General features: G+C 45.8%; 1 protein-coding gene across 1 annotated transcript; it reads left to right on the forward strand.

Moving 5' to 3' along the window:
- Positions 1–431: 431 nt before the first annotated feature.
- Positions 432–14,114, forward strand: CYP27B1 (cytochrome P450 family 27 subfamily B member 1). Its single transcript, XM_028721509.2, has 9 exons — positions 432–1,825; positions 5,034–5,224; positions 7,071–7,267; positions 8,323–8,523; positions 9,312–9,475; positions 10,234–10,400; positions 11,080–11,161; positions 12,227–12,424; positions 12,851–14,114. The coding sequence occupies exons 1-9, from the start codon at positions 1,622–1,624 to the stop codon at positions 12,962–12,964; spliced, it is 1,518 nt and encodes a 505-aa protein (XP_028577342.2). The 5' UTR covers positions 432–1,621; the 3' UTR covers positions 12,965–14,114.
- Positions 14,115–14,365: the final 251 nt, after the last annotated feature.

The raw sequence follows: 14,365 nt of genomic DNA on the forward strand, positions 1-14,365 counted from the left end.
CGATGCAAAAATGATATACAGAACAAAGGTGAAGTCAGAATAATATTATGTCAAACCTAAACAATATGAAAAAGCGGAGGGAAGAATAGAGGCATAACAGTTGAAGTGTATAATATGAATTAAGATCTGAAAAAAGGTGAGGTATTGCTGAACAAAATTTTGTAAAAGGGAACACAGAAAAGGGAGATGTGAGGGAGTCCAGAAAGAGGATTATGAGAATAATATCTAAGAAAATGGCTTTTTTCTCTTTTATGTTTTTTTCTTTTTTGTCTTGTATGATGGGTTTTTTTATTGGGTTTTGTTGTTGTTTGTAATGGTGTTTTTTCTTTTTTATTATGTGTTGTGAAACTTGTTTTATCCTTGAAACTTTAATAAATATCTTTTTTAAAAAATAATGCACTTCCTCTTGGAGATTCAAATAAAAAAACCAAAGGCAAATGTTGCCCATTTCTACTGTTCAACACATCATCTTCATAATTTATGATACAGTGGAAATGGAGGATTAAAATGTTATACATATGTATTGTATCATAATTCATTGCTATCCTTATTGCAACATTATTTATGGCTAATTTTATCCTCAGGAGACTCTTACTTAGTTATCATTCCTAGTGATTTTTTGGCATCAGTAGAGATTTCTTACACTCCTCTCTTATCTTAATGTTAACTTCCTGGTAAAAAGACTTCTCTACTCTTGCAGGATATGAAAAAGCTACTTTTGGCAGGCGGCACAAGCAGACTTTGGGAATTGGTACTTGGAATTGCTTGCCTCTGCTGGGGGGGGGGGTCTCTTCCTGCAACCCCCTGCCCTTTTCTAGTCTTATCCTGATTGCATTTCCTTTCACTGCATGACACTGCACCGCAAATCTCTACGAACCATTGATGACCTTTCTCTTTCGTTTTATTGTTTTTATTCCTTCTTTGCGCTGTTCAGCAAAAACCAAAACCAAAAATAAAATCGGCTGGCGCGAAGATAAGAAAAACCGTTAAGTCTAACACTCGGGTAGCCCGATCTTTTGCACGTTCGTGCGGAGGGGTTTACAACCTGTCTTTTGCTTTCTCAAACGGCAGGGCTTCAGAAACATTTTTGGGGTATATTATTCCCACTTGGGGTCGTCCCGCGTTAAGAGCGGCAGCGGACGTTGGTCATCCGCGTGACGCTCTTGCGGACGGAATGAATCTGCAGGGACAGGGACAGTGGCGCTTTTGCGCGCTTGCTTTTATGAGCAAAAAGCTCGGCATGGCTCCTCTCGTGTCCCGAAGAAACCTTCCCGGAACTCTTCAAACCAGGCGCAGTGACTCTTTTGCAGGGTCGAGGAGCCGCAGATCTGGCGCGCCCTCTCCAGTTCATCGCGCGCGCCTGCCCGACTCTTGCAAAAGCGCACGGGACGCCATCCCCACCCACGCGCCCTGATTGGCCACCCTTGGCACCCTGCGGCAGGATGAGGTGCTGGACCAAGAATCGGGGCGGGGACCAAGGTACTATGAGGCATGGCAGGGGCGTGTCCTGCCGGCTTCCACATGTTTTCTCCATAAATAGAAGGCGCCCCAAGATGCTCCTCCAACAGAACTTCGCCACCCGCACCCAACTCTCGAAGTATTTCGGCTTTGGAGAGCGAAGATGCCTCAGACGCTCAAGCTGGCCGGCAGGGCATCCTTGCTGGCGAGGTGCTTCCCTGAGATTTGGGCTGATCCTGTCCTCAAAGCTCCGGTCAGGGTGATCCAAAGCCACAAGACCCTGGACGACATGCCAGGACCCAGCGCTCTGAGCTTCTTCAGCGACCTCTTCTGCAAAAAGGGGTTGTCACGGCTGCACGAACTCCAGGTAAGCTTTTACCAGCGTAAAAGTAAAGGGTGTTGAATATCCTCTCCCCCACTTTTTCGTTCTTTTTTTTACCATTGATTTATCTAGGGTCGTATGTTTATAGCAGGAAAGGCACATTAAAACGGTCGCTAAGTTCTTCCTCTTAGTGTCTTGTGGCTTGAAAACTTTCTTAGTCACATCTGCTTAAATTTAGTAGTGGACTGGTTTGGTTTCAAAGGGTAGGAGGAGATGCAAAGTAGGGTTTTTTTCTTTTTCTTTAGCTCGAAGTGTCTCTCGAATCAGATGGCGAGGCTGTAGAATTCTGCAAGCTTTTGAGTTCCACAGAAATCTTCCTCTGTGGAATGGAATAACATTACTGTATGTGCAAACTTTGATTCATTGAAACGCACACATACTGCATGTTGGAAGTGTAGCTTTTGGCGAATTTCCTTAAAAATAGTTTAAAAACTGATGGCACCCCAGTTTTTCTTTCTCTGTTACCTTGGCTCCATCAAAAGGTTTGTATGCTTGAATGTGGTGAGGTAACCAGATATTTTTCATCCTGGAGACTAAGGAGAAAGTGAGCCTCAAAGTTAAGGCCAGTTCCTTAAAAAATTCCAGGAGATTCTGATAAAGAACACTCCAACAAATCTGTTGAAAATTCTGACTGTATCTATATATCTGTATCTATAACTATATCTTCAACGAGCACTGGAAATTTCTTTCCAAAAGTGACAAGAACAAGGCACTGCAAACATTAAAAAGTTTCCCAGGGATGTCAGGGATGGGGAACCTGCAGCCCTCCAGATGTTTCTGGATTCTAACTCTCACCAACATCAGCCAGCATAGTCTGTGGCTAGGGATGATGGGAGTTGTAGTCGCATATGGAGAGCTCCCGATTCCCCATCCCTGCTGAATGGGAGCATATTTTGTTTTACTTTGTTTATGCAATTTAAACACCGTTTTAATGTGCCTTTCCTGCCATAAACATACGATCCTAGATAAATCAATGGTAAAAAAAAGAGAATAAAACGAGGTACAAGGATCTTCCCTCAGGTGTACTTAACGTTTCCGATGAACACCACTCGTCTCCAGCCAGGCTTGTAAAAAGCTATTTAAATAATATAGACTAAGCTTTCCATTCCTTGCCTTGCATGTCAACACAGCCCTGTGAAAGCTTGCTAGTGAGGCAGGTTGACACAACTCTAGGTGTTTCGTTCTTTTTTTGCTTTGCAGTGTAAACCATTGGTGTCCTTTAAATACCATCTCTGTGTGTTTAAAGTCCACACTTCGGCAGCGATGTGTATAAATGGAGGCAGTTTAACCCATAATGCTTGCTTTGACTGCATGTGTGGAACGAGCGTAACAAATGTTGTGTGATTTAGTCATCTTGACAAGAATGTTAAAACCTTTTCTTTTTTAAAAACAACTAAAAATGAACATTATATTAGCCTTCACTTGCTCACACACGTCCTGGAAGTGAGAGAATTGCTTGAAGCTGAGGACGGATCTTAATTGGCCAGTTCACTAATCTGGTGACAATTTCCGTGCCTTGTACTTCCAAAACTTGCTTGCCTTCCAACTTTGTTGATAGCTTTATACTGTACATTCAACATGAACAGGAATGTATAGTTCAACAGACCTTTGTGGGAATTTAGGCGTAGAGAAAGTAACTTGGGCAGCAATCCGAGGCAGTTATGTTTACTCAGAAGTTAGTCCCACCGAGTTATTGGGACTTACTCCAATGTAGTCTTTTCCCTTCTTTTCCCTTCTAATAAACATAGTTTTAAAGATTCCCAATATATAACAACAATTACAAAAAAGGAAAATAAATACAAAATCCCAGCCTTATTCCATTCCCCGCTCCAAGGCGGATCAGTCTAATTTAAGTTTGCCAAAGTCTAATCTGTGATCCAATGTAGTCTTATGCACACAAAAACCCATTGAAAGGGAGAGTAAGGCAGGTGTTTAAGACTGCAATTACATAATGAGGGGCTAATCCTCACTTCTTCTTGTCCTGCTGCTTGCTGCTTTCTTTAGTGCTCAAAGTAAGCTCCATGAACTCGGTTTCAGAGTAGGCATGTATAGGGTTGTTCAGTAATTTCCTTCCATATCAGTGGAACTTGAAATGTGTTGAACTTTTCCCTGGATAGTATTCTGTTGTGAGCGTGATACAGCTTGTAAAGCACAATTTGCATGTGAAAGTACTATGCAAATGAAAGGCTGCTTTTATTTTTGTTTATTGCTGAAATGTAACTCAGCAATGAATAACTTCCCCTTTGGGCTCTATCAGGTGTGATGGTTGGAACCCTGAGTGAGACTGAAAGCTTCTGTTTGAAACAGGCCCCTCCCAAACCTAATTAAGGCAATGAATCATTCATTTAGCTTACTGTATCTGGCTCCAGCACCGGAGTAACGCATGCTGCGTCTTTATACGATTTAGTCAGGCTCCTGGTGCCCCAGAGCTATGCCAGGATGTCAGAGTGAGATTTCTTGTGGCAGTTTCTATGGTGTGGGGTTCTTGCAACAGAGCTTCCTGTCCCACCCACACCCCCAGAAAAGGCACCCACTTCTCAGTGATGGAATCACGGAAACGCAGTCCTGTTTGTAGCTCAGCTGATCACCACGACTGCTCTCTATGGCCGTAAACAGCAAACCGCTTTTGCCAGAGAGCCAGTGCACTGTGCAAGGGTTGAATGAGATCTCTTAACTCTCACCCTGCAAAGAAGTCTATCTCAGTTAATTAATTAATTAATTAATTAATTAATTAATTCCATTTCTGTACCACCCTTCACCTGACGTTCTCAGAACAGTTCACAAGATAAAAATACAGGATAAAAGCTCAAGTCAATAGTTAGAACAAAAACAAAACAATACCCCTCCACCCGCCAATACTGCTTCTCTGCTCTGGTACGAGGGACTGAAATTCAGTGCTCAAATCCTTCCTAGTATGGGAATATGGTGTTGTGCAAAGCTTCACCTGTTGAATATGTGCCTTTCATGCAGCTGTTTTAAAAGACTGGTGCAGTTCAGAACAAGAACCATGCAGGTGGTAACCCCACCTGCAATCTTCTTTCTATATACGATTGGAAGCAATCCAGCAAGTGAGATTAAAAACGTGTGTGCATGGACCATAGTAAGTAGGGAGTAAGTTCCACTCCTCTTGGTGTGGAACCCTCCTAGAGCGTTCTGTGTTATCTAATAAGTTTTCCCCCTGCTTCTGTCCTAGATCGAAGGCAAAGCCAAGTATGGCCCAATGTGGAAGGCCAGCTTTGGACCCATCCTGACGGTCCACGTTGCGGATCCCAGCCTGATTGAGCAGGTGTTACGGCAAGAGGGCAAACACCCCATTCGCTCCGCCATCTCCTCCTGGAAGGATTATCGGGAGTGTCGAGGCCATGCGTTTGGGCTCCTTACTGCGTAAGTGTTAATTCTTCTCCTCTCTCTCTCTCTCTACACGTGGGGCTGAGGGGGACAGATGTTGCAGGAGAGAGATTTCATTGTCTAGTCAAAAGAGAATCCTTTTTATCCTCTTTATTTATACCATGACAATTCGGAATTTGCACACTGGTGTGGGGCTTGTGAAGCCCATTCAGCAGCTCTCTCTAGTCTGGAAGACTTTCAAGATGATCTTCGTTACATGGAGCCATGTGATGTGGAGGCCATTTTGGGAGCGATCCTGAGACCCTACCGTTTCCCATGGGCTGCTGGATAGAACTGAGAGCCTGGGAAACAGTGTGGGATCCGACGTGGTTTTCAGTTCCTGTGACATGAAAATTTATGAAAGTCCCCACAGTAGGCAGTTACATAATCTACCACCTACACACGGTGTGTAAGCATCTCGTCTTAAAGGAGTTGCATGTAACATCCATTTCCTGCTCTCCCTGTCCTATATGGTATTTGGCACCCTTCCCTGATGAATGAAGTAGCAGCCACCTGACTCTTACACAACAGGGGAGGGGAAACCTGTGAAAATACAGCTCTGATCTCCCCCAGCCAATGTAGTCAGGCGTGATGGGAAATCTGGTCTAGCAACATCTAGAGAGCCATAGCTTTCACAGGGTGGACAACCTACAGCAGAGACCTCTGGCAATCCTAAACCAGAGAATTAAGGCCTTGGTGTGTAGGTCTACAGGATTGTCGGGTCTCCTGTGAGACATTGGCTGGAGCTGAGGAAGTAGATAGAGCCCAATGACACTTGCCAAGAGTGGGCACCTGTGTCCCCTGGAGTCCTTGAGAAGGACACTAAAGCCCTGACAATTCAGCTCAAGGGATGAAGACCTGCAACTCTAGCTTGACTTTTCTTGCCTAGTGCTACCTTGTGGACTGCTCCGTATCTGAGGTGAAGATTGGTCAGGGCAGGCCTGTTTATGTTCTCGCATGCACCAGAGTGACATTCCCCCATGCTCTAGACAGGTGGCATGCTTGCTACGTGTCCACCACTGAGGTCCACTTGCCTGCCACTGTGGTAAGAGTTTGGGCTGAGGAGTCGGACAGCTGGACAAATGGGCCAGAGCTCCTGGTGCTTCATCATCACCATAAAGCTGGGATGGGGGGAAGAGACCCTCTTCAAAGTACCACTTTCCAAGGAAAGAGCTGCAGTGTTTGCAAGCTGCTCCCTGAGCAACAATCCCTGGCCTGACTCTTAACAGCAGTTTCACAGAAGCTCTCTCCATTATTGCTTTGCTTGGGTTTTGTACTGCTCCTTCGGGAGCCTTTAACTCCAGATTCTGAGCTTGCCTTTCCTACTGTAGAGCACCGGTCTGGTAAACAGAAAAAAGGGGGTCCCCCTTCCCCACCTTCCATCCTTTTTTTTGCAACCCTGCTCGCTGCGGTTTCCTGTTCCTTGCTCTCGTGGTTTTTTTATTTCCCGGAAATGTGTCAGGCCGGAACTGCAGGATCCTTCCGGGGCTTGCACAAAAGTGCCAGCTGGGAGTGAGAAATAGCTAGAGCAATTCTATGACTCAAGGCTCCCCTTGGTGGGCGTTTTCTCATCAGCTGGGCTGCTGCTTCTGCAGTTTAGACACAGGATGTGAGTAATGAGGAGAAGCGGAAGAACAAAGCCACTGGCAGTTTTTCTCTTTCGAAGCACCGCTCATCAATTTCAGCGGGACTTTTATCCTTCCTCGTGCAGGGAACATGCTTAGATTCCCAAAGCTGAGGACTTGGGGTCCCTTGTTTTGAGGTGCTTGTGGCTGCCCCGTGCACGGGGTTTGGACATGTCTCCTGCCCAGGGAGCTAACGGAGGCCTCTCTCTTCCATGCAGGGAAGGCGAGGAGTGGCAGAAAACTCGCAGCCTCCTTGGGAAGCATATGCTGAAGCCGAAAGAAGTGGAGTCCTACACTGGCACGCTGAACGATGTGGTCAGTGATCTGATCCGACGGCTGGAGCACCAGCGGAGTTTCCACGATCAGCATGTGGTCAAGAATGTGGCTGACGAATTTTACAAGTTTGGATTGGAAGGTATGTGTTTTGTTTACCACATTTTGTGTGTCACCCTAGTAAACTGTGCAGCCCAGAGTTATATAGGTTTGACATTTAAGCATCAGGGGAAGCCAGGATTCATCTTTGGTTCTGGCTGCGACAGCTAAGGTGATCATTTTGAGCAGGTTCTGGGTTGGATTTGTTTGGGAATGTTTTTTTGTTTTAGGACAGGGTGATAATTCAGTGAGATTATGTCAGGAACACCTTTCTCCCCTGCCCGTCTCCTGCAGTGCCTCATCCAACTCTGCTTCTGCAAAGCTGCATTTGCCACTTCACAAAACCTCAGAAACGCTCCTGGTGTCCCTACTTCCAAATTCTTTTCGTACCATAAGCCAGAACAATGTGTTCTGCAGGAACTGGCACTGAATGCAGAATCCTCCGGCATCCTTTTTTAAAAAAATCTCAGCTTTCATTTTTGTTTCTTAAATGACAACAAATTCTAAGTTTTTAGCCCTTGTGGCTGTAAAGATGGACCTGAAAACAGAAGCCAAAGTGTGAGGTGTGAAGGAGGATTTACTAGAGCCAGGAGCTGGGACTATTGTGCTTTACATAGTTAATTGATCTTTCAATTAACTGAATTGGCTTAGTTTGCATGAATTGCAAAATCCAAATCTTGCAATGGAATTCTGAGAATTTTGGGGGTTGACCAGGGAGCTGCTCCATCAACACATTCACAATATTGACTGTTCTTATATGGATATATTAAAAGAGTTCTCCCCCACCTGTCATTCACACCTGTCATTCACCATGGATGTGCCAAACAGGTATTGTGAAAGATCCATATCTTGGTCTGACTCCAGTTGTTGAAGAGCTGGGGAAATCTGTGGCCCCCATAGATGTTGGACTCAAACTCCCATCAGCCCCAACCAGCAGGACCAATGGTTAGCGATGATAGGAGCTGGAGTCCGACAACGTGCAGTGTGGCCACATGTTCCCCACCCCTATTGCAGCAGATGTTTATTAGAGTCCCCCTGAAAGTCACATCCACAGCATCTCCTCTCGTGGCTTAATCGATTTAATTGCTTTTGTTCTAGGCATCTCTTCCGTCCTCTTTGAGTCCCGCATTGGTTGCCTGGAGCCCAAAGTCCCCCAGGAAACGGAAAACTTCATTAGCTCCATCAACACCATGTTCATCATGACTCTGCTGACGATGGCAATGCCCAAGGTCTTACACCGCATCTTTCCCAAGCCATGGCAGAAGTTCTGTGAATCCTGGGACTATATGTTTGAATTTGGTGAGTGTTGCCACCAGAGCTTGTCAGAACCTTGAAGAGGAGCTAAATGGCCTGTTGTTGTAGCACCAATCAGAATCTTTGTCGCTCACTAAGCAAGCTTGGCATAAATCGTAGCATTTCATTCTCACTACACCTGTGTTGGGGTTATTTCCCTCTCCTGCAAGAAGGTGCACAGTTTTTGTTGTGCCTGGAGACTACAGGTTAAATGTATGTGCTGCTTGATTCCATATGGCTCTGAAGGGTGGTTTAAAACTGATGCAACCACCGTTCCAATTCTGGAAAGATAGAAAAGATTAATCAACGTAGGTTTTAATAGCAGGGCCAAGAAAGCCCCCTGCAACACTTGCCAATAATTATATGGCAGAGAAGGCCTTCGTAAAAGGAATATTTTTATAGGGTTTTCTAGATATTGATAGGATCCAGCTTTAATAACAACCTTATTCCAGAAATGCATTAGTACTGATGCCACTGGCGAAAACAAACCACTAGATTCACCTCTGGGGGCCAATCCACAACTGTTAAAGTGCTTTAAACATGTGATGGGGATGTGACCCATGCCTAACCAGCCATTTAGCCTCCTTGAGGCTAGATCATGAAGCAGCTCTCCTAGCAATGCCATGAGAATTCAAAGAAAGGGCAGCCTAGAAGCCCCTGAAATAACTGTTTGAGCTGTCTTCCTGCAAGAAGCAATTGGCCCAGGCTGACATGTCCGCGACGGGTGACTGGATGCCTTGCTTGGCGGCTCTCCCTGGAGAGCAAGTGCTCATCTCGTGCCAATTCCTTTCCAGCCAAAGGACACATTGACAAGCGGATGGCTGAAGTTTCGGAGAAAATCTCACGGGGGGAGAAGGTGGAAGGAAAATACCTGACTTACTACCTGGCACAGGAGAAGCTGTCCATGAAATCCATCTATGGGAACGTGACTGAGCTTCTGCTAGCTGGCGTGGACACGGTAAGCCTTTTGGAAAATGCTGGGGGGAAGCGCTTCTTACAGGAGCAGGCTTCCCCCCCCCCCCCTTACACAATTGGGCACTAAGTGAAATAGGTCTCTGAGATGGAAAAATAACAGAAGGCCCTGGTAGTGGCTGGCTGGCATGCTGTGCTTTCCTGTGAGACAGACAGTGGCTTCTGATAATCCATTCTGGTTATCAGTGCCACGCCATGGAATCCTATATAATAACCCCTAGTTTGAGGATTTTCTTTGCCCTTTGTGCCTCTATTTCACTTCTATCTCCTCTTGCAGGAGGGCAATTTTACAGCTATTAAGTGGAGCTTAATTTGAGCCCGGAACTTATTTTCTGTGCCAAGGCCTAGCCCTAGAATATGAAGTAGCTGGGTTTTTGTTTTTGTTTTAAAAGAACACCTCTGTGCACATACAAAGTAATTTCCTGGTTCTGGGGCATGGGACGCTGCACACACCTCTTTCTCTCTCTAGAAACACTCCCTTTCTCTTAATTGGTCATAATTGCAGTGTAATATCTTGGCTGTTCTGTGCAATGTGATTGGCAGAACAAGAACCCTATATCCCCTTACCCTATTGAACTCAATGGGACTTTAACTTCTGAGTAGGCACGTATAGGATTGCCCTGCTAATATTTACTCTTCTGCCATGCAAAGGAGGAATAACTCTGCTGCAGAAATCCCATTCTGACTGGGGTCCTACTCCTAATAGCCTAATGATGAACCCTGCCCTGATCTCTATCCCTGCAGATCTCAAGCACTTTGTCCTGGAGCCTGTATGAGTTGTCCCGTCACCCGGAGGTGCAAACAGCCCTCCACAAAGAAATTGCAGCAGTGATGAAGGGCAGTGCCATCCCAACTGCAGCTGATGTAGCCCAGATGCCCTTGCTGAAGGCGGTGGTGAAGGAGGCGCTGAGGTGAGCCCCATTTTTGGGAATAGATGGGAGAGTACATGGGGAGGTTGCTAGCTGAGGTTGCTGGGGGAAGCATAAAATGTGACCAGGTCTGCCATTGCCTAGAAGACCACTATGCTGCAGTGAGGGCTGGTCCATTAGGGGGAATGGGGCACTGCCCCACCAACCTTATCCTGAGATTCCTGCATTGCAGGGGGTTGGACTAGATGACCCATGGTGTCCCTTCCAACTCTATTATTCTGTGACATTGGCCATGCTGGCTGGAACTGTTGGAAGCTCTATTCCCAACAACATCTGCAGAGCACCAGGTTGGGCAAAGTCAGTCTAATCCTTTAAAAGTTGCATTGAAGCTGACATTCAGGTGACGACCAAGGATGGAGCCTTAGGCAGCTGTATAGGAAAAGGAGGCAGATTCCCTGTGATTTGGCCACTAGCATTCATCCTGATGATCCTTAAAGCCAGGAAGATTTAAACTTATCTGCTGCACTTTTCTAGCTCTGTGCACCTAAGTAAGAAAATCGGGTGCTTCCTTTGGGCTGCAACAAGCTGCAGCAGCATAGTCAGCCAGTTGGGAGATTTGCACTCAAAGAGGAAAAGGTTAGGGAGCTGAGTAAACATTGCGACACGTTGTGGAGAATCAATTCCTTTATATTCACTTTGGCTGCTCTGTTTTCCCCTGCAGGCTGTACCCTGTGATTCCTGGCAATGCACGCGTCATCTCAGACAGGGACATCCAAGTGGGAGACTATCTGATCCCCAAAAAGGTGAGCGTGTTACAAAATTGGATGCAAAGAGGGGATGGGGACGGATGATAGCCATCGTTCTCTGGGTGGAGCTAAAGAGAAGCAGTAGGTTTAAGAAGGCAGCATCCATTCTGGGATATGCATGGCTCCTAAAGGGCCGTAGCTCAGTACTTGCTTTGTATGCAGAAGGTCACAGGTTCAATGCCCCAGCAGCTCCAAGAATGGCCAGCCAAGACTTGTGCCTGAAATTCTGGATAGCCACTGCCAGTAGATGTAGACAATGCTGAGCTGGATGGACCAGCACCATGATTTGGTAGAAGGCATTTTCCTTTGTTCATAAAGGAAGCAAGCCTGGGAAGTGTAGCTTGGCTTCCTTGCTTGAGTCCTCTGGAGCATTCTGGCTCTGCAGTTCATCTGCTTCTGGCACACTGTGGTCCTCAGCTGCATAGGTTGGTGGTGAGCAGATGGCCCTGGCAAGAGGAATTGCCTTGCCTTCTGCTTCATCCTACACAATGCTCCTCTGGCCTATGATGTGCAACTGCTCCTTTAGATCAGCAAAGCTGCAGGCAGAGAACTGCTGCAAATCTGGAGTAGGAAATCCCAACACCTACAATATCTGGCCAAGAAAACACATGTGTGGATCAGGGGGTCATTGCTTGGAAGAGTTGGACGTACACTCAATGTGTGCAGGGTTCTGAAGAAGTCTTAAAAGCAAGCCTGGCAGGTGAACCCAAGTGAATGGAATATGCATCGTTTTTAAAAAAATGCTTCTCAGCATCCTCTTGCAACATCTCAGGCACATAGGTATCCTCAGCAAACTGATGCACCTTGCAGGAGGTTCCTTGCAGGAGGGAAAACTAGTGCAGGAGGAAGAGGAATAGCAGTAGAGATGCAGGCAGAATGAGGTTAAGGCTGCAGCGCAAAAGCTTCGCTCTCTAAATGAGAAAGGGAGGAAGCCGTTGAAGGAGGACTGGGATGAAGCTATGAAGGCATGCTTCTTAGGGATGGGTCTTTTGGCCATGTGCACCCTGACCTTAGGGTCCCTGGGCTGTTTCCTCATGATGTTCCCTTTCCCTGCTCTTTCAGACCTTGATCACCCTCTGCCATTATGCTACGTCCCGTGACCCGAAGTACTTCTCCAATCCCAACTCATTCCAGCCGGAGCGATGGCTGCGAAAGGACGATGCTCACCACCCGTACGCCTCTATCCCCTTCGGCTTCGGCAAGCGCAGTTGCATTGGACGACGCATTGCAGAGCTGGAAGTGTATCTCGCCCTGTCTAGGGTGAGTGTCTGCAAGGAGAAAACCCTAGATCAATATTGATGGCCCCTAAGGGGCTGTTTTCATCTTATGGAACTGAGACGCAGTGGGTGGGTTTATCCCCAAAGCCCTGTTCTTGGAGGGACAAGAGGTTGCATTCACCTTTTACACCACCATCCCTCTTGCTGATCCTGGTCCTTCTTAAAGAGACCAGCACAGTCAGGTAGAAGTTTGGCAGGAGCCAAATCTAGTGGGCCTAGATTTGCAAGATTTCCTGAATCCCAGTGGAAAGTGAATGCATTCAGATCTTGTCTCTCTTGCCCTCTTCTGAGCAAGCTCCTTGATCATCTCCTTTGGCCTTTTTCCAAGATGACATCTTTGTTTTATGCCTTGCTGTTCCTTGCTCAGTAGCTGCCCTGCTAACAAGCCATCGCTCCTCTTGTCTTGCAGATCCTGATGCATTTTGAAGTGAAGCCAGAACAAGAAGGCCACATCGTGAGACCCATGACACGCACTCTGCTGGTACCAGAGAAGGAAATCAATCTGCAGTTTCTGAGCCGCTAATCAGGATGAAGCAGATCTGTTGATGCTGAGCTTCCCATCAAAGCACACTAGACCTTGAGGCTGGGTGTGACAAAGCTAATCTTCTGGATTCTTTGGAGTCTGCTTGAAGAAGGGCTGTAGAGCAGTGACATTGACTGAGGTCAGCCAAAGGGGCCACTGGTGCTTCCTCTCTTAAGTGGCACCCTCTGCTGTGTCTTGGAGGTCCAGTTCTAGGACTTGCTAAAGATGGTTTCTCCAGAGCCAGAGTTTCCCAGCACATTATCTAGAGTATCAATGTGCACTTAAACAGAGGGGAACTGTGGGAAGAGCAGTTTTGCTCTGAAACGTACCTGCTTTTCTCACTCAGTTTGATAGTCCCCAGAACTTTTGGGAAATCGGATGGAGAGCAAGGAGCCCAGTAACCTAGTGGCAGGTGTGACTGTACTGTATACTAAACTGCCAATGTGATATCTGTGCAACTGTGAGTTCATGTGTGTGTGCCCAATGCCCCATGACAGCAACCTCAAGGAAGACCATCCAAAAAAGAAGCAATACGGGTGGAGTTTTTGCATCTTCTCCACCGCAACATTGTCCGTTAGGTGCCATTGGCATATGTAAATCGTCCCTATTAGATCAGTGTTGGATCACTGTCAGAATGCAGTCACCCAGGTTATCTCTCGCTTGTATCTTGAAAGTGATATTTAGTTTCCTTCTCAGGGTGGAAGAGCTGGTTTCTAGATGCAGGGACAGTATTTATATCCTCACCCAGGTGTGTGAAAAGACCCCCAAAAGCAAGCCAAACTTCATTTCAAATTATATGTGTGTTTTTTTTATCACTGAAGTTGAGGCAGTTATACAGATCTTCCCTGTTTGGAGCTGTGGGAATGGAGAACAGGAATGTATTTAAGTGCCTTATTATTTATTATTATTAATATTGTTATTATGCTAATCTTTTGTATTTTAAATATAATCATTTATATTTAATACCCTTCCCCTACATATTTATATTTTTATAACCTATAAATTATGTGTACAAATGTTCTGTATTTTAAAAACAGCTGCATCAGAACAGTTCCTGTAACCAAAGCTGTCTACCTTAAAGGCTGTTTCTTTGGTGCTATGTTTAAATGTTATTTATTATCTCTGGATAATAAACATGAACTGGTTTTTTAAAAAATCTGACTTGTTTATCTGTGACTTTGAGCTGAAACGCCAAACAGAGAGATTGTGATTGATTGATTGATTGATTGATTGCACTTTTGATCCCACCTTTCCTCCACGCCGCTCAAGGTGGCATGCATCGTTCCCCTCCTCTATTGTAACTTCACAACAACCCTGTAAGGTTGGGTAGGCTGAGAGTGAGTTACTGGCCCACAATCACCCAGTGAGCTTCATAGCTGAGTAGGGATTTGAACTCTGCTT

The sequence above is a fragment of the Podarcis muralis genome, chromosome 2 (assembly GCF_964188315.1).
Source record: "Podarcis muralis chromosome 2, rPodMur119.hap1.1, whole genome shotgun sequence".
In the NCBI taxonomy this organism is placed as follows: Eukaryota; Metazoa; Chordata; class Lepidosauria; order Squamata; family Lacertidae; genus Podarcis; species Podarcis muralis.